This window comes from Bombus terrestris, chromosome 17 (assembly GCF_910591885.1).
Source record: "Bombus terrestris chromosome 17, iyBomTerr1.2, whole genome shotgun sequence".
In the NCBI taxonomy this organism is placed as follows: domain Eukaryota; kingdom Metazoa; phylum Arthropoda; class Insecta; order Hymenoptera; family Apidae; genus Bombus; species Bombus terrestris.
The window spans coordinates 2462933-2490799 of record NC_063285.1 but is presented as its reverse complement, the minus strand read 5'-3'; the positions used below and the strand labels follow the sequence as shown (position 1 = coordinate 2490799).

The window sequence follows — 27867 nt, the reverse complement described above, 5'->3', positions numbered from 1 at the left end:
TCTGCCGAGGATCCACCTAGGACAGTGTCACAACGCATGCTCCGTGTCGTCTCCTTCTGTGTCGCATCCCAGCATCTAGAATGAACCTCTTTGCTGATAGCCCTATGATACACGTTCAATATCCCGTATCCGGCCAATAGTTGCATCGTCCAATGATCAATATTTCTTTTGCACTTCTTGAAAGTACAAGCGTCCCCTATTAATTTCTTCGTCCAATTGTCATTTCTATAAGTGCTCCATTCTTCTTCCACTTGTCGTCTATACGTTCTTTCACTGCCTTCATCCTTTCCACGAAATTTGAAGCAATTCCTACGCTAGACCGACTCTCATAATGTTCTTGTTGGTAATTCTTCTTTACTTCATACATCTCGGCCCGGAGTTCCGCTTTGTAGTAAATCGGCATTGTGCCCGTCAATACGCACGGCACTGCATGCGATGCAGTGCTGTAGGCCGTAGACGATTTTACGAATGCTGCCCCCTGGAAGATGTTTCTGTTTTTCCTGATCAACAGCATAAAGCACCACTGTCTCCCATATTCCATAGTAAAGTTTCCTGACTGAGACAGTGGACCCGTTAACGTTAGCTAGCAACATCCTCAGCGCCTCCATGAATAAATCCGCCTTGCCACGGACTTTCTCAAAGTGAGCTCCGAACCTCCTGCAATTATGCAACTGCACCCCAAGGTATCTGATCCCTTTCTTGGTTCTCACTGGATGACTCTCAATCTAAATGTCCATGACATTGGGATTATGTTTCCCGGTGGGCAGGATTACCTCCGTCTTTTCGTGTGCTATCACTAATCTATTGTCAGCACATCACAGTGTCACTACATTCATTGCCCAAGCTTACCCCGATCTCCTCTTGGCTAGTTATGTCAAGTATCAGTGCCAGTTCGTCGGCAAAGGCGACCGCATTCAAACGAGGGATATCCTGAAGCTCCTTCAGGAGGCCTTCGTATAAAAGATTCCATAACAGGGAACCTAATATAGAACCCTGTAGGACACCCGGGTAAACTTTCCTCTTCACCGTCCCTCCGCTGTTACGGATTACAATCTTCCTGTCTTTCAGGTAGCTGCCTAGAAGACATAAAAGCTTCCGGGGCATCCCTCTCGCTTCAGCCTCCAGCAGAATCTTATTCCAGTAAGAGCATTGAACACATTCTTAATATCCACCGCTGCAAGCACACATATCCGTTTTTTTCTTCTGAAGCTGTCCGCCAATTCAACTACCCGGCGCAGCGCGTCCACCGTGTTCTTCCTCTTGCAAAATCCAAACTGGTTTATATGGAAGGGGTCGAGCCCCAGCTTTTCCTTGGTCAAATTCTTGAAGGCATGTTCCTAGACTTTACTAAGTGTTGGCAACATACTGATCGACCGGTACAACGATAGTATTATGGGGTCCCTACCCGGTTTCCGGATAGGTACCACCTTCGTCACCTTCCATATCGCAGGTATCCTTTCACTGAGGTTTACTAGATTTCGTAAAATTTTAAAATAACTTTATTTAAATCGGCATCCTTCGAAGTATACCTAAAATTTTTTCGGTTACGCCTCGTCTTTCTCGTTTTAAAATCATGCAGGACATACGTATGGTCTGACGCTATCCACACATTTGCTATTTTCTCTCTCACGTATTTCTTGGCCAGTCTTCAATCCGTACTGATCACATCGATGAAACTCGTTCTCCCGTTCCTACGGAACGCATAGCTTTCCCTCATATTGATGGGTACGATACCATTCTTTACCAACATATTCATTGGATTCGTCTCCCAGCGATCAGTTCTCTAGCCGCCCCACGCAGTAGTCTTCGTGTTAAAATCGCCGGCGATCATCACTGAGGGTAACTCTTCCTGTTTGTCTGGATGATGATCTCCATTTCCCTTAAGTATTCGTAAAATTCTTCTGGTTTGACATTGGGGGAATAATACCCCGAAAGCAATGCACGTCGTTAACAGTAATGCTAACTAGTCCGTTGCTGGTTGTCACAGTACTTTCATCTGGATGTTTTCCTCTGAACAGGATCACCCACAACGATGCATCACCTTTGTTATCGTTACACCAGTAAGCCTTCTGTTGATAAAGCTCAGTGATAAGGACCACGTCGACTTTAGTTTTGCAGACATACTGATATATTAGCTCTTGGGCCAACCTACACCTATTCAAACTTTAAATTAGGATTATTATCTTCTAAGTCTATTTCCTCCTCTCATCGTATCCTTCACCGCTGGACATGCCAGTGATCCTGTTATATGTCTCAGGTTGTCTCTTCTCTCTGCCGCGCAGATCGCACATCTTGGCTCTTTGCTGCAGCCGTTTATAGCGTGATCCCTATCGTCACACCTCCGACATAGCTCCCTCCTTGTACTCAGTACCGTACACATTATGCCCCAGCATGTGACATCTATAGCATCTGAGGACATTCGGGATAACTCTGGCTGTTGCTATTGTCAATCCTGTCCTAATCCTGATGGTGGATTTCTCACGTGGAATGCTATTCACTGGAGCTACCACCATCGCCTGCTGGGTTCTCAGCGATTTTATCTGAATTCATATTTCCTCCTTGATGTCCAGCTCGGTGTCCTCGGTCAGCTCCTCCCTGGTAGCAATGGGATCTATATTTTTTATCTCAATGTCTCTCTACTTGATATTTCCATGTCCTTCTTCATGGCCGTCTTCAGTTTCACTGCAACCTCGTGCGCCGGTACCTTATTATTAATTTCAATCAAGATGTGCCCTGCCCTGGTCTTCCTCACACCAGTTGTTTCCTTGAGTACTGTAAAGATATAGAAGGGATTCGGAAATACAAATAATTTCCTTTATTTAGCACACAACAGTTATACATATATCTTAGACCTCGAAATCCTACTCGCACGCACGCTTGTTGTCAACCAATTCTTCCAGATACTTCTAACGACTTACTATTGTCTTTTGTCCCAACTAAGGCCTGGACGCTCTTTGGCGCTTACACACACATTCACATGTACAGTGTAAATGTATCATGTTCCTAACACGCCTCCTTACATTTATACTGTACACTTAATCGTATTTACATGCTTTGAGAAATTATGTAACAGAAACTTTAACACTCATTGCTCTATTTACATTTCTCTTAGTTTACATTCATCCATGACCTAAACCTTTCGAATTTCTCTCTACACAGTGCCTTCGTAAAAATATCCGCAGTATTTTCGTCTGTACTTACTTTAAGTATGTTTATCTTGTTCTCCTTTAAGCACTCGTGAACATAGTGATAATGAACTTTAATGTGTTTAGAATTTTTTGTAAAATTTCCATGCTTTGCTATACTTACCACTTCAGAGTTATCCTCATAAATTTGTACAGGGTTATCGTCTAAATTTACATTGATGATTTTCATAATTTCCCTAATAGACATTAATTCATTCGCCGCTTCCGGTAGAGCTACATACTCTGCATAGGTCGAGGCTTTTGTCACACACCTTTGTTTTTTAGACTTCCAACCGATTACATTTCCATACAATCTAATTACATATCCAGAGTCGATTTCCTATCTAAATGATCTCCTGCCCAATCAGCGTCCACATAACAATCTATCGTTTCACATTTTTCATTCCTTTTATAATCTAATCTTAAATCTCTAGTCCGGTACAAATATTTCAATATTCGCAAAGCATATTTAAAATGTATCTCATTACAATAATCTTGAAATCTACTCAAATAATTCACACTACAACTTATATCGGGTCTGGTATTTACACTAATATACAACAATGTGCCAATTAAATTTTTGTATCCAATATCCTCTCTATTTATCTCAGCTTTTTCAATTTCTAGCTTGGTCTCCATAGGTGTACAGTACAATTTGCCATTTTGTAACTTATATTTGTTTGCTAATGATTCAATGTATTTCTTTTGGCTTAATCTCATTTCATTTTTGAAATAATCATACTCTATATTTATTCCGAGATATTCTTTGACTTCACCTAAATCTTTCATTTCAAATCTATTAGTTAATAACTTCTTTACACTTTGTATCTTCCTTTTGTTTTTACTACAAATTAGCAAATCGTCTACATACATTAACAAATAAACAACATTTTCTCCCTCTCCACGTGTATATAGACACAACTCTATGTTATTCTTCTTAAAACCTAATCTCGTCACATACCTATCAAAACACTCATACCAGTCCCTTGGACTTTCTTTTAACTCTTAAAGCGCTTTCGATAGTTTACAAACTCTATTCGTTCCGTCCGTATATCCCTTTGGTTAATTTACATATATCTCCGAGGTTACTTCACCATTTAAAAAAGCAGTTTCTATATCCATTTGCTCAATAATTAATCCATTTTGACAACAATATGATAGCAATATCTTAAAAGTCTGATTACTCGCTACTGAGGAATATATGTCATCGGCTACGTTTCTTTGTTGGAATCCTCTTACCACTAATCTAGCCTTAGACCTGTCATCTGATTTTCTCGTATAAACCCATTTTACATCTAATACTTCTTTGCCTTTTATCCTTTCTACCAATTTTCAAGTTTTATTCTTATAAAGACATTCTATTTCCTTATCCATAGCTTGTTTCCAATCTTCGCTATTTTCACAACAAATCGCCTCCTCAAATGTACAAGGGATATCTACTCTACAATAATTTGCATGGATTTCACTAATGTTTTCTTTTTCTGGATACCTTACTGGATTTCTCTTATTACGTGTAGATCTCCTACGGATGTTTAAGCTTCCAGGACTGTTATCATTTTCATCTTCCCTACTTTCTAACTCTTCCTTATTCACGCTTACCAATAAATCATTATCCTCAATGTCATCGTTATCTTTATCGAATGAATTCTCCATAAAACCGACACATTTTGTGTCTGTTTCTATGACCTCTACACGTCTAGCTACTGTTATTTTCCCACCTAATAACACTCTGTAACCTACTTCACTATATCTTAACAAAATTCCCATGTCTGCCTTCTTATCCCATTTAGAAACTGAGGTGGTATGTCGTGATAGGTGCAGAAGGAATACTCCGATGTTCAACAAAAAGTTTATTACTTATAACAATCAACGAGTCAACAATTCATACGATTCACACTTAACGATTAACCATCGAGAGTTTATAATCGCGTGTCTCGGCTTGTGTTTGCGTCGCTATGATACTGAACCTTTCGCACTTCGCGGCTGGAGGCAGAATGACTCCTTGTTCGAAACCGAACGGATTCTTTTCTTAGTTGCCCTTCGATATCCCTACTACACACGCGTTTATTAGATGTACCGCGGCGGTTGCCGCGCGTGCATTCTTCCAAACATTCGGCGGAAGAACCATAGGAATATCGATGACACATTAGGCGCGTCGGCCTTACGCTTTGAAGATATAGCGCTTTGTGTCGCGAAGCCGTTGAAAAGTTCCGTGCTCGTGCGCCGCCACAAAACTCTTTTTTGTTCTGATCTTCTTACAAAAACTTTACTTCCATATAGATGTAGATTTTCAACACTTGGTTTTCTCCCGAAGAATATTTCAAAAGGTATCTTTCTCTCTATAGTATTTACCAGTATTCGATTTTTCAAGTATACCGCTGTACAAACTATTTTCGGCCAGTACCTTTTATATACTTTCGCTTCCGCTAACAAGCAACGTGCCATGTCTATCACTGTTCTATTATACCTTTCCGCTGTCCCGTTTAATTCATGTATGTAGGTTGGGCAATTATTTATTCTGATACCTTTATCTCTAGCAAATTTATAAATTCGATTATTTAAATGTTCTTCTCCATTATTGCATCTCAATATTTTTAACCTCTTGCTCGTTAAATTCTCGGCTTCATTTACAAGCTGTACGAAACAATCAAAGACCTCATCTTTTGATTTTATACAATAAATTCTAGCTATTTTACTATAATCATCGATAAATAAGATGAAATATTTCTCTTCATTGAATCCGGTAGTCTTAAAGGGACCGCACACGTCCGTATGAATAATTTCCATTATCTCCCTAGCCTTGGTTCGATTATTTTTGAATGGTAAATTATGCATTTTACTTTCTAAGCACACCCTACATTTCAAAAATTCCTTTTCAAATTCATTCGGTATACCAGTCACTAGCTGCTCCTTACCCAAAATATTTAAATATTTAAAATTTACGTGTCCTAGCATCCTATCCTATGCCATCTTTCCTTTTTACTCATACGTTCGGCACTGTTTGCTAAGTGCTCCTTCCCTTTCAATATACTTTTCATTCTATATGTTCCATTTTCTTTAACCGCTACCGCTGTAAGTTTATTGTACTCTTCTATTACTTTTGCAATATTTCCTTTTGAAATAACCGTGTTCTTATCATCTGTTAACTTGCCTAAACTAATCAAGTTTGCGGACATTTCTTTCGCATAAAAAACATTATTCATATTTATTTTATTTTGCTTTCCAAATGCTTCAAAATAGCTTATAACATTCCCTACTTTTGTTGCCTTTATCGATCTATTATCGCCTACATATATATTTACCGGTTCTTTAAGGTCGATAGATTTATCAAAATAATTGACATTATTAATTATGTGATCTGTACAACCGCTACCTAATTGCCACATTATTTCATTAGCACTTATCTCGTTCACCTCACTGCTGTGTGCTGCGAGCGCTGTTGCTATTGGCATGTCGATTCGAGATTACTTCACGTTCCGCACGAGAGGCGAGAGACTCGTATTTCAATTATGATCGTTATTACAAAATTTATTAGCAACTGACAGAGTAACGATACAGAATGTTATAACAGAATAGAATAGAATGTCGAGTATTGACTTGGGAGGGTTTTTATATCAAGGGTTTGGTTCCTGTGGAGGGGTTATCGCTGGATGCCGATTACATTAGCATCCTATTACTGCTTAGTTATTGTTTCGATGGCTAAGGTATATGAGATATGATTATCCTATCGCTGTATTCCCGGGACCACCGTGACACTATCCATGTGCCTGTTTTTGAGTTACCATGCTCGCTCGTGCCGGTTGTTGATTGACGATGGAAATTATCACATCCCCTGCTCGTATTGCCTTTGTTTCCTCTTCCTCTGCTGAGACCACGTGTTGACCCACGCCAAAAACTGTTACTGCTTCCCGCTTGGACGCCATTTTGACACTCTCTCGCAAAGTGTCCTACTCTTCCACATCTGAAGCATCCTTCCTTTTTTGCAGAAAAGGCGTTGGATTGCATTTCTCCTCGATTGGACTTATTTTTCTTCTCCGCTATTTCAATTTTATTTTTTACATACGCTACCGTTTGATTTTCTTCTTTCAATGCATCTATTATATCCGCTATGTAGCTGTATTCTTCGGGTAACGTATTCAGCATATAATTTAATTTTTCCCTCTCACTCACTTGTGCACCCGCACATTTTAATTCGTTTATTAATTTTTCGAAATCGCTAAAGAACGATGCTGAATCACTGTAGTTGTCAAGTCTTATCTTTTCCAATCTCCTTCTGCATACGATCTGTAGTGCCGTCGACTCTTTCAAGTACATTTCATTGAACTTTTTCACTATCTCATACGCCGTGTTTTCTTCTCTAATATATTTCAATTGTCTATTTGTGATGGCACTGTAAATTATATTTATTGCTTTCAGATCCTTTTTGTCCCAGTCTTCACTGTCGGTTTCGGTCTTCACCCTAGTTGTGACAATCTCGCATTCTTTATACCTGAGAAACATCGTTATTCTTTGCTTCCACATACCGTAATCCTCACGATCGAATATAGGTATCATGATTTCCGATCATGATTCCGATAAATGATTCCTTATCTCTTACTCAAGCGTTCCTACGTGCTCGAAGTATATCTTTCCTCTTTGTAACCTTTGAAGGTTTCTTCCCTTACTGAAAACTCACTCGAACTAACTTTCAAGATTGAAAACCACGCACTAAATAACTTGCAAAACTATGAACCACGCTCTACTACCATGTAAAGATATAGGAGGAATTCGGAAATACAAATAAGTTCCTTTATTTAGCACGCAACAGTTATACATATATCTTACACTCTAAAGACGTAATCCTACTGGCACGTACGCTTGTTGTCAACCGACTCTTCCAGATACTTCTAACGACTGACTATTGTCTTTTGTCCCAACTAAGGTCTGGACGCCCTCTGACGCTTACACACACATTCACATGTATAGTGTAAATGTATCATGCTCTTAACAAGTACATCTTTCGCTCCCACTACCTCTCTGTAAGAATCTAACCAGTTAGCGTCCTGGCCAACTTTAACCAGGATCGCTTCGCTCTTTCCCCTTGCTACTATATCCCTTCTTTCATCCTTACCACTTTTATTTCTCAGTGCCTTCTCATCGGTCTTATCAGCTACACTCCTAATCCCTCTTCGCCTGACGATCGCCGTCCATTCACCCTCGCTTTCGGCATTTTGTCTGTTCCTACCACATGCCTCGGCATATGATAGCTTCTCTTGCCTCGGATTTCTCCTATTAGTCGTTCTTCTTTCTTTCAACGGCGATATTCCTTTCCCTTTTGCCGACTGGCCGACCTTGGTTTGAACGGCTGCCGACACGCCAGCGCGGTGTATTCACTCTTGTTCCTTAGGAGTCATCTGGGTGGGCACCATTCTCCTGTCACGACGTTCCCTTTTCATTTCGGCGTTGGTGTCGATCCAACGCCTCATATTCCTTATTTCCCTTGTATTATCAGCCTTCAACTTCTCCAGCGTCGGGTCACCCGACATTGGGCAGATCTACTTGTAGATAAGTAAGTTGAGTTACACTTGAATTGTGGACCAGTGAGTTCAGTTCGACTTGGACTTTGGAAAAAAGCACATTGGCTACCCCGTTGACCGTGGATTCGTTATTGGGCCTAAGATCATTGCCATTAGCATTTCGAATATATAATTACCACGGTTACTTGTCAAATTCTGTAATAATCATATTTGTACTAGTAAATATCTTTTCTATTGCGTAATAACCATGTCTAATCCAAATGAAGATTCGTTACACGCCCCTAACCCTAATGATAACTCGACATGTATATAGGGAAAAATTGCTCAAAACGTTGATCTTGATGACATATTTCAAGGTCAGTGAAATCGATAAGTTCATCCACGTCGTAAATAATTACCAATAATCCTTGTATAGAAGATATATTAATATTATGTTATCACTACTAATATTTCTTCTTTGCAATTTGATATGGTAGGTACAAATATCACTGCATATCATTTATAGCTATGCATGATAGGTATATATAAGAGAAAACAATAAACATGCAATTGATAAACTTTTACAAATTTATCAGAAAGCAAAGCTGCAACGAAAAAACATTATCTTTAATTTTAACTCTATTTTTATTTCAAATATAACTAGTATGCTTTCTTAAAAATCGTCAATTACATAAGATTATAAAAATCGGCAATTTCAAAAATTCATACAGTTGCCTACGTATGTATGTGCGCAATGAGCACGATCCTACCTGAATCAGATCAATTAGTACGCTTACTTACGTCATGCTTTACTTTACGATTTCATTGTATCTCATCCACTTGGTACGGATAGTAATAGTACGTATAATTTGAGCTTTTTGTTTCAGCTGAAAATCGAATTCGAGGCCTGATTCTTTTCGAATTACATGCAGCCCACGCAGACCTTAGTAGGAGACATACAGAAATGGAGATTTTAGTGCCATTATTGGTAAGATGAAATATCAAATTTGACACATACTTAAATAATACTACATATTTAAATAATAATATATATGTCGATGATGAAAGGACACCGGAGCCTTCCCTTTAGAATTTTGGGAAAGTCCCTTAACACTTTAATCTAGATTCTACCATAGCCGTAATTAAGCAATTGTCGTCATTCAATCCGACTGTGTTTGTTCGGGATTTATGATAGTGAACTTGGGCTCGAGGCGATAACCAGTCGCCGAACGTAACCGCGGTCAAGGGATGAACGTTTTTACCTAACAAAGGTATGGAGTAATTCTATAGCTCTCCTTAAAAGAAATAGTTATAGCGGCACGCGACAGTAAACGCGTGTAAACGACAATTCTAACGGTTTCTGTCCTGTGGCTCGCCACACGCAGACCCTATTCTTCGGGTAAAATGATTACCAGATGTCGACGCATCTCTACAGTACATGTTCAGCTAGCCCGGCATCGGAGTGCGCCGGCTGTACGCCGGCGTGGTGCGATCGAGGCTCCTCTATGGAGCTCCAATCTGGGCAGAGGACCTGATAGCCAGCCGCCGCAGTCTTCTGAAGGTCAGGAGGTTGCAGAGGACGGCGGCCATCAGGGTAGTGAGGGGCTTCCACACCATTTTTGCGGCAGCAGCGGCGGTGCTCGCCGGGTTCCCCCCTTTCGAACTGCAGGCACTGAGGTGTCGCGAGATTTACCTTCACACTCGGGGTCTGTCGGACGAGGTCGATCCGGTGGGCGCCGACGTTGAGGGTCGGGCTCGACGGGCCCTGCTCGACAGATGGCGTGCTAGGCTCGGCATGAGAGCAGGCGCGCCGGGGCTAAGGGTCCTCGAGGCCGTCCTTCCAAACTGGGACGTTTGGTTGTACGGGGCCGGGGCCCCCTGACTTATAGGGTGACGCAGGTACTCGGGTGTCCGTGCGGATTTCCTCCACGTCAAAAAAAAAAAAGTTATCGCTTCTTTCAACCTCATTGAAGTGCTTTATTATTCTAATCATATCGAAATATTATATCCATACTTGTCATTTCATTCTCAAGTTTTAAGATAATGTGAAAATTTTGAGACAACATTCTGAAAATCTGTATCTATGATGTTATCTTGCATACTGTCTGTTGCGAATTATCAACTAAAGAGCGACCGGCCAAGCCCAACCGATTGGTCGATATCGCGTACCTTGAATGACTTAATACTCAAGGTGGAGGAGGTTTAATAGATCGATTGTTAGTGTATAAAAGTAAAAGTAATGTTGTTGCATAAAAGTAAAGTTTGATCTCTTGAACACAGCAGTTGTAAGATCTTGTTGAGAGTGAAGTATTTCACCCGCACGGTACGACGCTCTGTTGGTGATTGTCCTAGTATGTCGCTGATTTCCCCCATCAGCCGTTGGGTCTCGTCCATGCATCGTGCCTTCCCGACCGGGGGTTTTCCCTGGGGTTTCTCCCTGACCTCTGAATCATCAGATTTACAGCTCGAGGAGGATAGGTAATTCGAAATTTCTCAAAGAACGGATAGGTGCTATCCAAGGCATAAACGAACGGCCACTCGAAATCCCGAACTCCGTTTCAAAGAGGAAGAAGAATCAGCCTCGTACGAACGACATATGTTCGACGCGAAAACCAGCATCGAGTTCATCCCAGTCCTCAACGGTCAAGATGACATTGGAGTGGAGGGATTCATCAAGCGGGTAAGCGAAGCTAGATCGGAATGTAAGGAAAAGCGTGCTTTATTGAAATTAATTCTAACCAAACGCATTGTCGGCGAAGCCGAAAGAGGCATTAGACATTCGGTTATCGAGACGTACGGCGCCTTATTCGAAAATCTGAGGAAGTTCGTATCGATTAGCGTAATTTCAAACGGTGCGCGCGATAAATTACAAAGAACTCGGCAAAGTTTCAACGAATCAGTACACGGATACGTCAAAAGATTTCGACGAGGTCTTAATGAACTTATATACGCATTGCAACACGAAATTCGCGATCCTATTCGACGAGCAGTCGCGATAGACCTAGAGAACGAACGCGCAACCAAAACGTTCATACTAAATTTAAAACCTGAGATAGAAATCAGAACATCAAGCATGAAACCGCGCACCTTACAAGAAGCACAAGATGCCGCGTTCGAAGCAGAACTATTAATCGGAGAAATTGAGCGAAACCGCGGAAATCAGTGCAGGCAGCAAATAAGAGCTCACTCATTCGCCCGAGGGAATGCATCGTCACAACGCAAACCCCCACTTAGGAGCGGTCCGATGACTACGCTCAATCGCCTGCCGACAAGCACTCAAATAAACAACGGAGGAAGAATGAAGTGTTTTAAGTGCAACCAAATAGGACATACCGCAAATTACTGCCGAAATTTTCAACCGGCCAGCCAGCGAAATCTTCCGCCACCGCGCAGCTACAATATAAACATGGAGAATGCGGGACGAGAAGAGGAAACAGCGCTACCAGAACCTCGAGAGACGTCGTACGAGTACACGCAACAACAGGAAAACTTCTATCCATTGGAGTTCGATCGGGAACAGAAATCAAACGATATTTAATCGATACCGGTGCAGGAATAAATTTAGTTAAAAGATCAAGTGCCATATTTAAACCTAAAAAGACAGTAGCTAAAACATTTTATATGGGCAATGACAAATACCAAACTGACGAAACAGTAGACTTTCAATTCTTTAACATCATGAACACATTTCACGTTGTGCCAGACGATTTTCCTTTAATAGAAGACGGAATAATTGGTTTACCTATGCTCTCTAACTACTCATATCGAATTAACAACGAATCAATACAATTAAACGGGAACGAAATATTTTTCCAGGCGCCGAAAACCATTCTCCCAGGGCAAACCAAAATCGAAACAATTTATCTGGATAAAGTTCCGACGAGAGTATGTTTCTGCAATACTGGTGAGCAACCAACTATAATCACTAATGATCTTTCTTATGAACACGATCTCGATAAAATTGCTAAAATGAAACAAATAATTAGACTAGACTATATTGAAGACAAACTTCGTATTCCTATCGAAAAGATCCTCCTACATTACATAGACGTGTTTGACCTAGAATCCGATACCCTACCTTGTACTAACCTAACAAAACACACTATTACCCTACGCGAAAACAAAATCGTCGATACCAAATCGTACCGACCTCCCGAAGCCCATAAAGCAGAAATTGAAAAACAAATGAAAAAAATGTTAGATAAAAATATCATTGAAGAATCAGATTCTCCTTACAACAGTCCAGTATGGGTAGTACCCAAGAAATCAGACGCATCAGGCAAACAGAAATGGCGTATAGTTATCGACTTTCGAAAATTAAATGAACTTACCGATCAAGACGCCTACCCACTACCGACAATCGACGACATTCTATCACAATTAGGCAACGCCAAATTCTTCTCTGCTCTAGATTTATCTTCGGGATTCCATCAAATACCTATGGACCCCGACTCAAAGAAATATACAGCCTTTAGCACACCTCAGGGACACTTTCACTATAATCGCATGCCATTCGGTTTAAAAAACGCCCCAGCCACCTTCCAACGCATGATGGATACCGCGTTACGAGGATTATTGAACAAATATTGCTTTGTATACCTTGACGACATAATAATATTCGGTAGTACAATTCAACAACACAATGAAAACCTTGCTATAGTATTGCAAAGATTAAAAGAGTTAGGACTAAAAATCCAACCCGATAAATGCGAGTTTCTAAAACCTGAATTAGAATACTTAGGACATGTCATAACACACGAGGGCATAAAGCCAAATCCTAAAAAGATCTCCGCAGTTAAAGACATTAAGATTCCCAAAACACCAACAGACGTAAATTCATTTCTCGGATTAGCTGGATACTACAGAAAATTCATTAAAAACTTTTCCAAACTCGCCAAACCATTAACAGACCTCACAAAGAAAGACAATCCTTTTAGATGGACAGAAACGCAACAGACAAGCTTTGACACACTAAAAGAAAAGCTATGCTCAGCCCCAGTTTTAGCATACCCAGACTACACGAAAACATTCACACTCACCACAGACGCTTCCAATGAAGGAATAGGCGCAATCTTATCACAAGACGGACATCCTTGTTGTTACATATCACGGACACTCAACCCCCCAGAGAAAAATTATTCTACCACAGAAAAGGAATTATTAGTTATCGTATGGGCAGTTAAGAGACTCAGGCAATACCTGTTAGGAAGACGATTCGTTATTCGAACCGATCACCAAGCACTCACTTGGCTCAAAAATTGCAAAGACCCTTCCTCGCGTTTGATTAGATGGAGACTTAAACTCGAAGAATACGAGTACGATATTCAGTATTGCAAAGGTAAAGAGAACACAGCAGCCGACGCACTTTCCAGAAAAATTTACCAAATTACCGACAAATCAGTCCCAGACACACCTGCAAACTCCGAAAATATTGTAGAACACTTTAACGCATGGTCAGAAGACGCGACACCCCCGAGACGACTTAAAATCACGCCAAACGATCACACCTTCTATCAATTAAATAGAGAAACATTAGGTCCATTCGACAAAGATACTTGGATTCGAAAAATTTTTGAACTAACCAAGAAACACAAGAAAATTGGGATAGGAGACAATAGTTTTACCGAAACCGAAAAAGCTAGGATCAAAGTAACACTCATGTTTATTAATGACCAAATTGAAGAAATAACTTTTGCATACGAACCAATACAAACCATAACTGACGAACAAGCTCTAGACATTATACGCGAAAACCATAACGACATTAGTGGACACTTGGGTATTCAAAAGACATATAGTAAAATCAAAGACCAATTCAAAATCCCACGCCTCATGGAAAGGATAGAAGATTTTATAAAAAATTGCGAAGCTTGTCAACGACAAAAGCTAGTTAGAATCAGACCCAAGGAACAACCCGTAATTCCTCAGACACCAGTAGAACCAAACGAAAAGATAGCCATAGATCTAATTGGTCCGATGCCCAAAACCACACGTGGAAATCAATACATTCTTTCGATTCACGATGACCTAACGAAATATCTCGTTTTAGTACCACTGAAAACACAACGAACCGAATCGATTATCGATGCACTACTACACCACTACATTTACATCTTCTCAGCACCCAAAACGATACTAACAGACCAGGGACAAAACTTTATTAGTGAACTAATGGAAAAATTCGAGGAAGCATTTAAAATCAAACATATAAAGACCACTAGTTTTCATCCTCAATCTAACGGATCCTTAGAACGAACACACGCCACAGTAAAAGACATGATTCGCACGAGCCTACACGATTCTAATAAAGAATGAGATCAGGTATTAGACTTTATTTGCCTAGGGTATAATACCGCGATACACGATGCAACTGGATTTTCACCCTTCGAACTAACATTTGGAAGAAAAGCCAACCTCCCGTCTTCCGTATCCCGAACTTCCAATTACACCTACGAAGAAATGTTTGCACTATGGCAAAAACAATTGCAAAAATATAGAATGATAGCGAAGAACACTCTTGAACAAAGTAGAAAGAGGTACATGAGAGATCAGACAAGGAAAATCATTAGAACTCAAACCTTATTTAAGGAAGGAGATCGTATACTCCTTCACAACGATCATAAATCGAATAAATTGGACGACGAATGGTTAGGACCCTACGTTATTAAATCAGTCAAGACACCGTATTATGAGATTCTCATTAGAGATCGAGTTAAGAAAATCCACGGTAACAGAATAAAACCTTATTTTTCAGGACGATCACCCTTGCCGTCGGCTTTACCACCCTTAACGGATTAACAATAACCCCTATTGACAATAATGGTATATTTCATGAGAAAATATCCAAAGCATATCTTTATAGCGAATACATAAATGTTATTATAGGACTAGATATTAGTGCTGTATTGGAACAAGTAAGATATATTGAAAAGGGAGTAACCGAAGTTAGGAATCATTGCGAGACACGAAAGGACTGTAACATATTACCAGAAATACGCTCTTTACAAGCAAAACTAAATAACGTCAGAACACTTAGCATCGAATTACGATCCTTAGCTCACATTCATCTCAGAAGTAGACGAGGACTAGTAGACGCTATCGGATCTATTAGTAAAACTCTTTTTGGAACCCTAGCCGCGAACGATCTAGATATAATCAACAAAAATATAGACAAACTCTTTGAAGAAGGTAACAGCCTAAAAACCATAGTAGCCAACCAGACAGCTTTGATTAAACGAATTTTAAATAACGACGTCATCCAGCGACTGAAACAAGTAGACACAGGTGTAACAAACGAACTTAAAACGCTTAACAAAAACGAGATCACCTTAATAAAAGTCATAGCTCTAGAAAGCTCACTCTCTGACTTACATTTCCAAATCGACGAAATATTCAATTAGGAAAACAAGGAATAATAAGCCCACAGATTATTGATCCCGGAACTTTTATTAACAATTACGCCCAAGTACTAGGTAGCAAAACAGTAGGAAACGCTTTTATACCAAAGGAAGAGAATTTCCAAAATATTTTAGATATCTCAGAACTCACATTGTTTACTCGACGAAACAAAGTTTTCTTTGTAATTTCTGTACCAACAGTTATGGACATGGAATGGGATATAGAGCAAATATATCCCATACCATCTCTCACGAACAAAGTGTTTTTAGCACCTTTAGTAGTTCATCCGATATTTTTAACGTCAGGACTAAATTACATCAATGTCGATCAAAACTACTTGGATAAGCAATGCCGTTCTATATCTGACTTTTACATTTGCAAACAAACTCAGCCGATTCATGACCGTCGAGTGAAGCACGATTGTAACTCTGAAATCTTAAGCGCAGAAAACACTGTCAAATTCTGTAAGGTAGTAGTTTATAACATTGAAGATATAACTTTTATCCCATTAAACGCTGATAATCATTTTATAGCTATACCAGAAAAACCAATAGATCTGAGCATTTTCGAAGAAAAGACACATCGAATTGTTAGACTAGAGAAACCATCTTTTTTACAAACTAATAAAACCGTAGACATATTGTACAAGAATAACCATATGAGAATCAGTGGTAGTAGCAAGGAAATTTCTTACGAGATTAAAATCAAAACAGTCAATGTAGCTAATGATTCAGACTGGATTATTTTACTAAATAAACTAGAGAAAACTCCAAAACTTATTAACGATAATTACGGATACAAAAACACTCTGGATGGAATCGAAGATCAAACGAATCAACTAACTTTTGCTCATAGAATCGATCAAGTTGGATCACGGGGAATATCTATATTACAAATTATAGGATATTTATCCATTGCTCTCATATGCTTATACTTTCTCAACAAAATAGGAATACCGAAATTGTGTTTTCATTTATTCTGTTGTAAAATCAAGCGAAACACGACAAATAACAATCCACCAACCAGCGCTCCGATGCCAATCAACCCGGCACCTATCAACATATTCACCCCGATTCTACCTGTGCCCAGCACCAGCAACGATTCACAAGTAACCTTCGACCTGGAAACACCCAAGGCAAAATTTCACCCATCTATCTTAAAGAGGAAAAGGAACTTCGAGGACTAAGTTCATTCTAAGGAGGGGGGAGTGTAACCCCAAACTCTTTTGCCCTGACGTCACCTTAGGCGACCACTTCTAAACATTCTCCAGACAGCCGATACTTGAACATTACACATGGCGACCTTGGCGACAATGTATATTGCCGGAGTGCCTGAGGGTTCATCTGTGTCCTAACGGTCCTTCCACCGAATGTTCTGGAAGCGTGGCAGCGGTCGCGTGCGCCTGCAGGGTGGTGGGGATGATGAAGGATGAAAAACAAAAGAAGAAACAGATGTCACCGAAAGTAAAAAATATTGTAAGAGCCTCAATCTCGAACGGGCACGGCTAGAGTTCAGAAGTGTATAAACGAGGAAAAAAATAAAGCATTCTTCTCTCCTTTAAATTTCTTTCTCATTTTAGACAAGACAAAAGACAAGAGCAGTCGTTAGAAGTATCTGGAAGAGTCGGTTGACAACAAGCGTGCGTGCGTGTAGGATTTTGAGGTCTTAAGAGTATAAGATATATGTATAACAGTTGTGTGCTAAATAAAGGGAATTATTTGTATTTCCGAATCCATTCTATATCTTTTCAATTTTGAACTGAAATTGTTGCTTCTTTATTTATTATTAAACTTTATTAACAAATCAAGTGTAGTTTTCCGTATGCACTCATTCCAATCACTTCTATTCTCGTAATAGAAATAGGGGATCAATCAGTTCGTGGCGTCAATTGTTTAATCGTAACGACAATTTACAACTCTCGTTGACGCGTCATCTCGCGATCGCGTCTCTCCACGAACGGTTGAAACAGTGGATTTTTTTATGAGGATTGCCATTCCTCCTCCTTGGCTAGCGTTCGGCCTGTTGCGTCTTAACATAGAATAGTTTTTGATGTGTACTTTGTGTCTTTTGTTCAATGTTGCTTCTGAGATAAGTACGATGTCGGGGGTTTCTTTATTTATTAGGGTTAGCATACTGTATCTTTTTTGGTTTTAGTTTGAAATTAGAGAGTTGGCATTTATTGCAATTATTTTCAGATGTTTTAAGTTAAACCGATGTTTTTTGCTGTAATTGTTGGTTTAATGGATTTTGGTTATTCGTCATCTATACTATGGATAGTGTTAAAGATGGCGTCGATTCGTTCTTCGTGCGTTGATAACGATCTTTTCATTTCATTTAATTGTATTTGTTGTTCGTTTAATGTTTTGAGTATACTTTTTTTAAAGTCTTCGATGACGTTTATGATGTTTAGTTGAGTGATGTTATCGGTTGAGGTTAAGTTTTGGTTTGAGCGCGGAGCTGAGTTTGTTGTTTGTGGTGGATTTTCGATCGCCTGATGTAGGATGGTTTTTTATTTATTTCTTTATATTCACAATTTGTCTAACCTGGAAATTTGGTAGAATTTTTTAATAGTTATATTAACATGTTGGTGGCTACCCCCAGCGGGGTACCATCCTCGCGTTTGCTAGGTTATATCCTTCGTGAGATCTGTTGGGAGGTTCGTTTTTAGCCTTCTCTCCATATTTAAAGTGCTGATCGTTTCCGCAGTTAGTCAGTTTGGCGAGATATATCTAGGCGAGATATTTTTTGTTATGAAGAAGTCAAGTAAATCAGGAATTTTGTTAGTGTCAGTGGGCCAATATGTGGGTTCATATGTGATGAGGTAGTTGAGATTGTTGGTGGTTATGCTATGCAGGAGGTTTTTGCCTCTTGATGTGACAAGTCTGCTGCCCCATTGGGTATGTTTGGCGTTATAGTCTCCTCCACCAAAGAATCTATTGCCTAGGGCATCAAAGAGGCTGTCGAAGTTCTCTTTAGCAATCGAGTGTCTGGGAGGGCAGTATACTGCTGAGGTGGTGATTGTACCATGGCGGTCTTCTATTGCTACGCTTGTGGCTTAAAGGTAGTCTTTCTGGAATGATGGAAGATCGTAATGCTTAATGCTGGATTTGATGATGATTCCGGTACCGCCGTGTGCCTTTCCACTGGGGTGTTGGGTGTGGTAGAAGTTGTAGCCGTGTATTTTGAGGTAGTTTTTGTCGGTGAAGTGGGTTTCAGATATGAGCATTACGTCAATTTGCTGTTGCTTTAAGAATAGTTCTAGTAGAAATTTGTGCTGAGCTAGACCGTTGGCGTTCCACAGAGCTATTCGCATTGGTTTTATTTTGCTTCTGTGCGTATAAATTTGTCCATGAAGAGTGTGAGTAGTGACAGCAAGTTGTAAATTTACTCAGATTGCTTCTCGATAAGTTTTTCGAGTCTGGTGAAGTTGTCTGTGTTTTGTGAGATGGGAACACTATTTTCTGAGTGTTTACTGTGGGTTTTCGAGTTGTTTATGTTTCCTTGTGTTGCCTGAGCATAGGATATTGATGGTGTGGTGAGTTTTGGGGGTTTTGGTTCTTGTATGGTTATCTCCTTGGGTCTCAGCTTTGGATACTTAGTATTATGTAGAGTTTATAGGCTGAGCATCCTTTGTAGTTCGCAGGATGCTCTCCCTGACAGTGGATGCACTTCGCGGGGGTTTCTGGGGATTTAGCGCATTGGTCAGTGGGGTGACTACCTGCTAATTTTACGCACCGGAAATTATGATTGCAGTATTTCTGCGTGTGGCCGTGCATTTGGCACTTTTTGCATTGTACTATCTCTTTCTTTGCAAGAGGTGGTTCCAACTTAACTATGGAGTTCATCAGCCGGTTGACGTTGTAGATTTCTTTGTTATTTTCTTTTTGTTTTATATCTATGAAAAATAGCGATAGTGGATTTTTTGTGACTCTATGTCTTATGTTGCTGATGTTGGTTACCTCATGGCCAAGCTTTTGAAGTTCGAACTTTAGATCGTCTAGGTCGACTGAGTGGTGGATATTGCGTAGCACTAATCGAAATGGTCTTTCTTGCTTGAGTTGGTATGTGTGGAAGTTGGCATTCAGAGTTTTTAACAACTTCGTTAATTTTCTGTATGCGTCTGGGTTGGCCGGCAGGACTTTTACGCTGTTGTTGCTGATTTTCAATTTATATTCGTTCTTGTCGATTGCTTTTTGGATTGTCTTTGTCATTGATTGAATGTCAATGACATCATCGATGAAGATTGGCGGTGGAGGGGTTTTTTTGTGTAGGTTGTGTATTTACTTCTGTGGTTGTATCCATAGCGACTTCAGCCTCCAGTATCGCGAACCTGTTGTGGGTGGTCACTTGGCTGGCTGGCGGGTTGGTTTGCCTTTTGTTGACATTGGTCCTGCTAGCTTCGAGTTTGCGTTTTTTCGCAAGAGGATCGTTTGCAAAGAGAGGTGTATTGCCCCTTTGTCACGGGGGAGGAAAAGCGGCGTTGTTGTAACTAAGCTCCGTAGAATCGGTTTGGTATGATTGGGCCATCGTCGATCTAGCTAATTCAATATGAATAACTAGTCGTGAGGCTAGAACTTGTATCCGTTTATGTTCAGGTAGTTTTTGTCGGTGAAGTGGGTTTCCGATACGAGCATTACGTCGATTTGCTGGTGTTTTAGGAAGAGTTCTAGTTCAAATTTGTGTTGCGCTAGACCGTTGGCATTCCACAGAGCTATGCGTCTTGGTTTTATTTTGCGTCGGGGCGTATTAATTTATCCATGATGAGTGTTAGTAGCGATAGCAAATTATTTATTTGCTCTGATTGTTTCTCTATTAGATTTTCAAGCCTAGAGACGTTGTCTGTGTTAGGTGAGTTGGGGGTACTACTTTGAGGAAGGTCCCTGTGGCTATTTGGTATATTTTGAGTGCCTTGTACCGCTTGGGCATAGGAGGTTGAGGGAATGGTGAATTTGGTAGGACTGGGTGTTTGATTGGTTGAGGGGATTGGGGTAATAGTGAATTTCGGCGGGCTGGGTGTTTGGTAGGTTACCTCTTTTGCTCTGGGGTACTTGTTTGAGTACAGTGTTTTGTAGGCTGAGCAGCCTTTGTAGTTGGCAGGATGGTCACCTTGACAGTGGATGCACTTCGCTGGGGTTTCCGGTGATTTCCTGCACTGGTCGGCGGGGTGTGTACCTGCACATTTGACGCAGCGGAAGGTATGGTTGCAGTATTTCTGCGTGTGCCCGTATCTTTGGCACCTTTTGCATTGCACTAACTCCTTTTTGATTTGCGGTGGTTCGAATTTTACGATGGCGTTCATTAGGCGACTGGTGTTGTATATTTCCTTGTTGTTGGGTTTCTGTTTTAGGTCAATAAAGAATAGGGATAACGGGTCTTTCGTGACTCTGTGCCTTATGTTGCTGACATTGATGACTTCGTGGCCGAGTTTAGATAGTTCGGTTTTTAGGTCGTCGATGTCTGCGGAGTGGTGGATGTTTCGTAGCACCACCCGAAAAGGTCTTTCTTCTTTGAGTTGGTAGGTGTGGAAATTGGCGTTCAGGGCCCTAAGTGTCTTGGTGAGCTTCCTGTAGGCTTCTGGATACGTCGGCAGGATTTTGACTTGGTTGTTGGTAATCTTCAGGTTGTAGTCCTCCTTGGAGATATCTCTCTCTAAGGACTTGATCATTGTCTGGATGTCGATGACATCATTGACAAATATTGGTGGGGGAGGGGGGCTTCTCTGTGCTTGTTGGTTTGGTGGCGGGCCTGCGATTTCCATGGCGTCGTTTGCGGAATCTAGTATTGCGAACATATTGTGGGTGTTGATTTGTGTTGTTTGCTGTTGGTTTGAGTTTGTGTTTGGTGATTCAATTTTGCGTGTTTTCGCCTTATTGGCGTCGTTGGCGCGGGGGGATCTGCTGAATTTCTGCCACGGGGGGAGTAGCGCGGGGTAGTAATTGGTTTGCACAGGCGAGCCTGGTCGTGATTGTTGGGCCATCATCGAGCTAGCTATTTCAATATGAATAACTAGTCATGAGGCTATGCGGCAGGGATCGGGTTGGGGTTAGGTGCGTAGGCTTTTCTTCTCTCTGGCAGATAGGAAACACTTGGGAAGATAGGAGCACGTTGTGTTCACTTTCGACGGTTGGGTGACCCGTGTTACTTTCGAACTTCACTGGGCACTAGAGACACGTCTGCACGCTTCGGCACTCGACAGCGAACTCCTTAACGAAAAGTGTGAACAACGAATCCGCGTTCGTCATGCAAAAGGCACACCCACACCGAACTTTCTTCCGCCTGAACGCAAGAGCGACCAAGGAGTCAAAATTCTAACGCCTAACGTCTAACCTGAACAGAACGCCAACGGAGCGTAATTCAAGTCGGTCCGCGACATTGCCAAACATTCGCTTATTCTATTTAGTATCATACCGTGCTACGTCCACTAAGAGACTGAATTCAATTGTAAGAGCCTTGCTCTATATTGTACACATCTATATTATTTGCGTGCGATAAAGTTGTTAATTGTTTATATCTATTCAATCGTGTAGACTAACTGTTGGAAATATACATTATTATAACTCCGTGACTCCCAGTGTTATACCGCAACAACTACCCCGATTATCCTAACCGAAATACGGGAATCGAACTATTCGTGGTGTCGATTATTCTAATCGTAACGGGAATTTACGACTGCCGTTGACGCGTATTCTAACGACCGCGTCTCCCCGCGATAGCTCGAATCTACAAAGGCAACACAAAGTAATTTTGCTTCATGATAATGCACCATCACATACAGCAAAACCGGTCAAGGAAACGATTGATGCGTTCAGTTGGGAAATACTTTCGCACGCGGCTTACTCACCAGACTTGGCTCCGTCCGATTACTATTTATTTGCATCGATGGGACACGCACTTTCTGACCAGCACTTCATTTCTTACAAAGATGTACGAAAATGGCTCGATGACTGGTTTGCCTCAAAATAGCGACAGTTTTTTTTGGCGTGGCATCCACCAATTGCCAGACAGGTGGGAAAAATGTATAGCTAGCGATGGGCAATACTTCGAATAAAATATTTTTAATCATTTTCATACAATAAACGTGTATTTTCTATACAAAAATTTCGGTTTCATATTTATATACCTGGTAGGTGCGAAAATAATAGACCCCCTCCTCATTGAACTGCTAAACAACACAGCAGGGAAAGAAAACTACACCATTAAACAAACAAAAATAAATCAGGTGAAAGTGCAAACCAACACCCTAGACACATTCAGAAAAGTGACAAGATCACTAAAGGATAAAAAGAAAATAATTTTTGCGAACCCTATATCAACAATAAAATATAAAAACTACAACGAGACAAAACCTACATATTATCCAAATTAAACAATATAAAATACAACTATTCTTACGACAAAAGAGAAGATTTAGAATTTCTAAAGTACCTACTATACAAAATAAAATCGCAAACGAAACAAGAATTTACAAACTCTATAAATCAATACTGGATAAACAAAATGAAAAATATCTCCAAAAACGACTCTGCCAGCATGTTCCCGCATATAAGTCAAATTTTCAGACCAAAACAACAAAACTCCATCCCGCCTCTCAAACTGCCCCCAGAAAAAGCCTCCCTCGTCCAAGAAGCAGGTATAGCGATACGCAACATCAACAAAGACACCGAGGATAACTTCATAATATCCAAAACAACGGAAAAAGTAGACATTATTGGCACCCACTTTTCCAAAACACCTACGCAAAACGATCACATGGGTCGAGAACAATTAAACAGAATTATCATCGCCAAAACAAACAAACTCAAAAATAAAATAGAACAAGACATAGCGCTAAATAAAATAGTCTGCTCATTCTCAAATGAAAACATCTCGGATAGCCCCAAACAATCAGAACCAGAAACAAACTACAAATTACAACCAACTAAAAATAATCTTCTCCAAACTAAGCAACAAAAAATCCTCCGGCTTCGATGGCATTACAAAAAAAGATAAATACGGCTCATCGCCTGCAAACCTACGACCTATAAGCCTCCTTCTGCGCAAAAATAAGGTAATCCCAGAAAATCAATTCGGCATCCAGTACAAACACTCCACAATCCACGCAATAAATAAATTGACCTCGGACATCTGCTGAGCGTTAAACGCAAGGCAAGGAGTAGCCGCCTGTTTAATAGACCTTGAAAAAGCCTTCGACACAGTCTGGATCCCAGGTCTTATATACAAAATGATCAAGAAAAACTTCTCGCAATACTTAATTAAAATAGTCTGGAATATGATAACAAACAAAACATTCGTAATGACCGACGGCTCACACGCATTAAGCAAAGAATTCTCCATAGAAAATAGTCTACAACAAGGAATAGTAAATTCTCCGTTACTTTTCTGTATTTACAATAGCGACTTACTAAATCTATTTAATCTCAATACATCCACCCATAAACGCTTCATAGCCTTCGCAGATGACCTAATCATCTACGTAACAGGCCGCAAAACCAAAACAATGTGCAGTTTTCTAAGTAAGCAGGACTAATATTTGAAAAACAGAAAAGTCTAAAAATTATTTAAGTGGTCAATTATATTTTACGGTAATGATTTCACATATTGTTTATACAAAACATCAAATTAAAAGTATAAAAAGATATAGGTAAAATTAAAAACATTAAAGATGACCAATGATAAATGACACGACTTGAACGTGAAGTTAAAAATTCATAATGCATTTTAATATTTTTTTTTACAGTGTGGTATCGTTCGACTTCAACTTTATTTAGTCATAACTGATAGTGTAATTTTTTAATTAATTTTAAGACCACTAAATTGGTGTATTTTACTACATATTGCACTTTATAAAAGCAGAAGAAGAGTCGCAATTAATTGGGAACAATTCTAGGTAACTGGATAAGTAAACAATAACTGATAATAACAACAACAACAACAAAAAAGGGAATGCGTTGCTAGAGTCAAAAAGGGAGATCTCCCCGTTCGGTCACTCAGTGATGTTCTTCACAGAGGGAAGACCTGATGGTTTGGTTGGCTAAGTGTTAACAAAAGTAAAAAGAGCCAACACCACACGGAGTTCCCAAGCGGTCACCCATCTAAGTACTAACCGTGCCCAGCGCTGCTTGACTTTCGTGATCGGACGAGAACGAGTACTTTTTTTTTTTTTTTTTTTATCTCTGTTTATTTGTTCCAGGTTATTTACATATTTTTTTACATCATTTTTTTCCAGAATAAACGCTGAATTCTAATTGTAGGGTGGTACAGGCAAGAGTACCGATACGCGGCGGTACGACGTAGCCATGCATTATTACATTCTTTTCTCTTTTTTTTTTTTTAAGATTATTATTGTTAAATAAAATAAAATTAAGCCGCTGTTGCGCTGTGCCTATGTACGATATTTTAATTTATGTCCTGAAAGCCTGGACGCAAAAACAGGACAGTTCGCTAGCCTATTAGGGAGGGGTTGGGAGGGGATGGACTGGGAGGAGCGGGGAGGGGTGTTCTGTGGGATTAGTATAATATTTGTTTATCTATTTACATATTTACATATTTACACTTTGATTCGGTGAGCGTTGCCGTTCTGTGGCTCTTTATCTTGTTGTTTTTGTTGAGAATTCCGTATCCACCAGTATTTTTTTGTGTTTTTTCTGTGTTTGTCTTCTGTATCCTTTTGGGGGAGGGCCATGTTGTATCTCCACCTAGTGTCTGCCGTGCGGCCATCTAGGTTTTCCTCGTATTGAATAGATTTCATTTCTATTTTCCTTTGCATATGATAAATTATGGGTATGTTGTTTTGGTCTTGGAGATAGTTTTTTTCGTCTAGGTATAGAAAGGCTTCGGGGGGGATGTAGCCTGTTAACAGAGTGTTTTTGAAGTATGCGTCGTTTGGGTATAAGCAGCCGAAGATTAGGCTGTTTTCTTTGATCTTCGCGGCTTGCGAGAAGTGATTTCTCGTTAGTTTTAGGATGTGACAGTCGATGCGGTGGATGTTGGCTAAGTCGTATATTTTTTTATTTTTTACGTATTTTCTGTATCCGCTGTGTTCTGATCTGTAAATGCTCAGGCAAGCTCTGATGCATTTTCTTTCAAATATGCGAATTTTTTCCATTATTGACGCAGGTATGTTGTACCATATTGGGCAGCCGTAGGTTATAATGGGTCTTATTAGCGATTGGTAGCACATGATTTTTACTTTGCTATCGAGAAGTCTGGAGTAAAACAGCCTTTTTGTATTCCAAAAGGCTTTGCTGGCTTTGGAGAGTTGGATTTCGATGTGTTGCTTATAATTTAGTTTTTCATCTATGTTTATTCCTAGGTATTTTACGCAGTTTTTGTGTGGTATGAGGTTCTCTTCGTTTGTTTTTTCTTTTAGGCGGAATTTCCTGACTTGTTCCCTTTCTGCTGGGCCGATTTTGCTTGTTCTGGGTCTGAATAGTATGGTTTCGCATTTGCTTGCGTTAATTTTTAGTTTCCATGTGTGATAGTAATCGCTGATTTTGTTGAAGAGTTCTTGCAATTCCGTTCTTATCGTTTTGGTTTTGCGGCCTGTTACGTAGATGATTAGGTCATCCGCGAAGGCTATGGAGCGTTTGTGTGTGGATGTGTTGAGGTTAAAGAGGTTTAGTAAGTCGTTATTGTAGATGCTGAAGAGTAGCGGGGAATTTACTGTTCCTTGTTGCAGGCCGTTCTCTATGGAGAATTCTTTGCTTGAAGTGTGCGAGCCGTCGGTCATTATGAAAGTTTTGTTTGTTACCATGTCCCATACTATTTTGATTAGGTATTCGGGGAAATTCTTTTTAATCATTTTATAAATGAGCCCTGGGATCCAGACGGTGTCGAAGGCTTTTTCGATGTCTATTAGGCAGGCGGCTACTCGCTGGTTTGCGTTAAGTGCCCAGCAGATATCAGACGTAAGTTTGTTTATTGCGTGGATTGTGGAGTGTTTGTGGCGGAAGCCGAATTGGTTTTCCGGGATTATCTTATTTTTTGAGCAGAAGGCTGCTAGGGGGTTGTTTATGATCATTTCGTATACTTTGCTTATGTTGGGGAGGAGGCTTATGGGTCGTAGGTTTGCAGGTGATGAGCCGTCTTTATTTTTTTTTGTAATGGCTATGAGTTTGGCTTTTTTCCATTTTTTGGGGAAGTACGTGTTGTTTAGTGCATTATTAAACAGTACTGTGTAGTACCATTTTATTTTGTTTGGTAGGCGTTTGAGCGAGATGTTTGGGATGCCATCGAAGCCGGCGGATTTTTTGTTGTTTAGCGTGGAGAAGATTGTGCTTAGTTGATTGAAGTTTGTGAAGTAGTTTATTTCTGGGTCGGGCTGTTTGGGGTCGTCCGATGTGTTTTCGTTTGAGAATGTGCAGACTGTTTTGTTTAGCGCTATGTCTTGTTTTATTTTATTTTTTAGTATGTTTGTTTCGGCGATGATAATTCTGTTTAATTGTTCTCGGCCCATGTGTTCATTTTGTGTGTGAGTTTTGGCGAAGTGGGTGCCGATAATGTCTAGTTTTTCCGTTGTTTTTGATATTATGAAGTTGCCCTCTGCGTCTTTGTTGGTGTTGTGTATCTCGATGCCTGCTTCTTGGATGAGGGAGGCTTTTTCTGGAGGCAGTTTGAGGGGCGGGATGGAGTTTTGTTCCTTTGGTCTGAAAATTTGATTTATCTGCGGGAACATGCTAGCAGAGTCTTTTTTGGAGATATTTTTTATTTTGTTTGTCCAGTATTGATTTATAGAGTTTGCGAATTCTTGTTTTAGTTGTGATTTTATTTCGTGTAGCAGGTACTTTAGG

At 40.1% G+C, this 27867-nt stretch overlaps 2 protein-coding genes across 2 annotated transcripts in view; one reads left to right on the top strand and one right to left on the bottom strand.

The window, feature by feature from the left end:
- The window catches only part of LOC125386614, a 29806-nt gene extending 19939 nt beyond the window's left edge, over positions 1-9867 (top strand). Inside the window, exon 3 of the mRNA XM_048413591.1 lies at positions 9568-9867. Coding sequence (XP_048269548.1) covers positions 9568-9677 — 110 coding nt within the window. The 3' untranslated portion in view covers positions 9678-9867. The remainder of the gene's footprint in view (positions 1-9567) is intronic.
- LOC125386613 (dynein beta chain, ciliary-like) overlaps positions 1-27867 on the bottom strand; it is a 133631-nt gene that overhangs the window by 67892 nt on the left and 37872 nt on the right. The window lies entirely within an intron of this gene.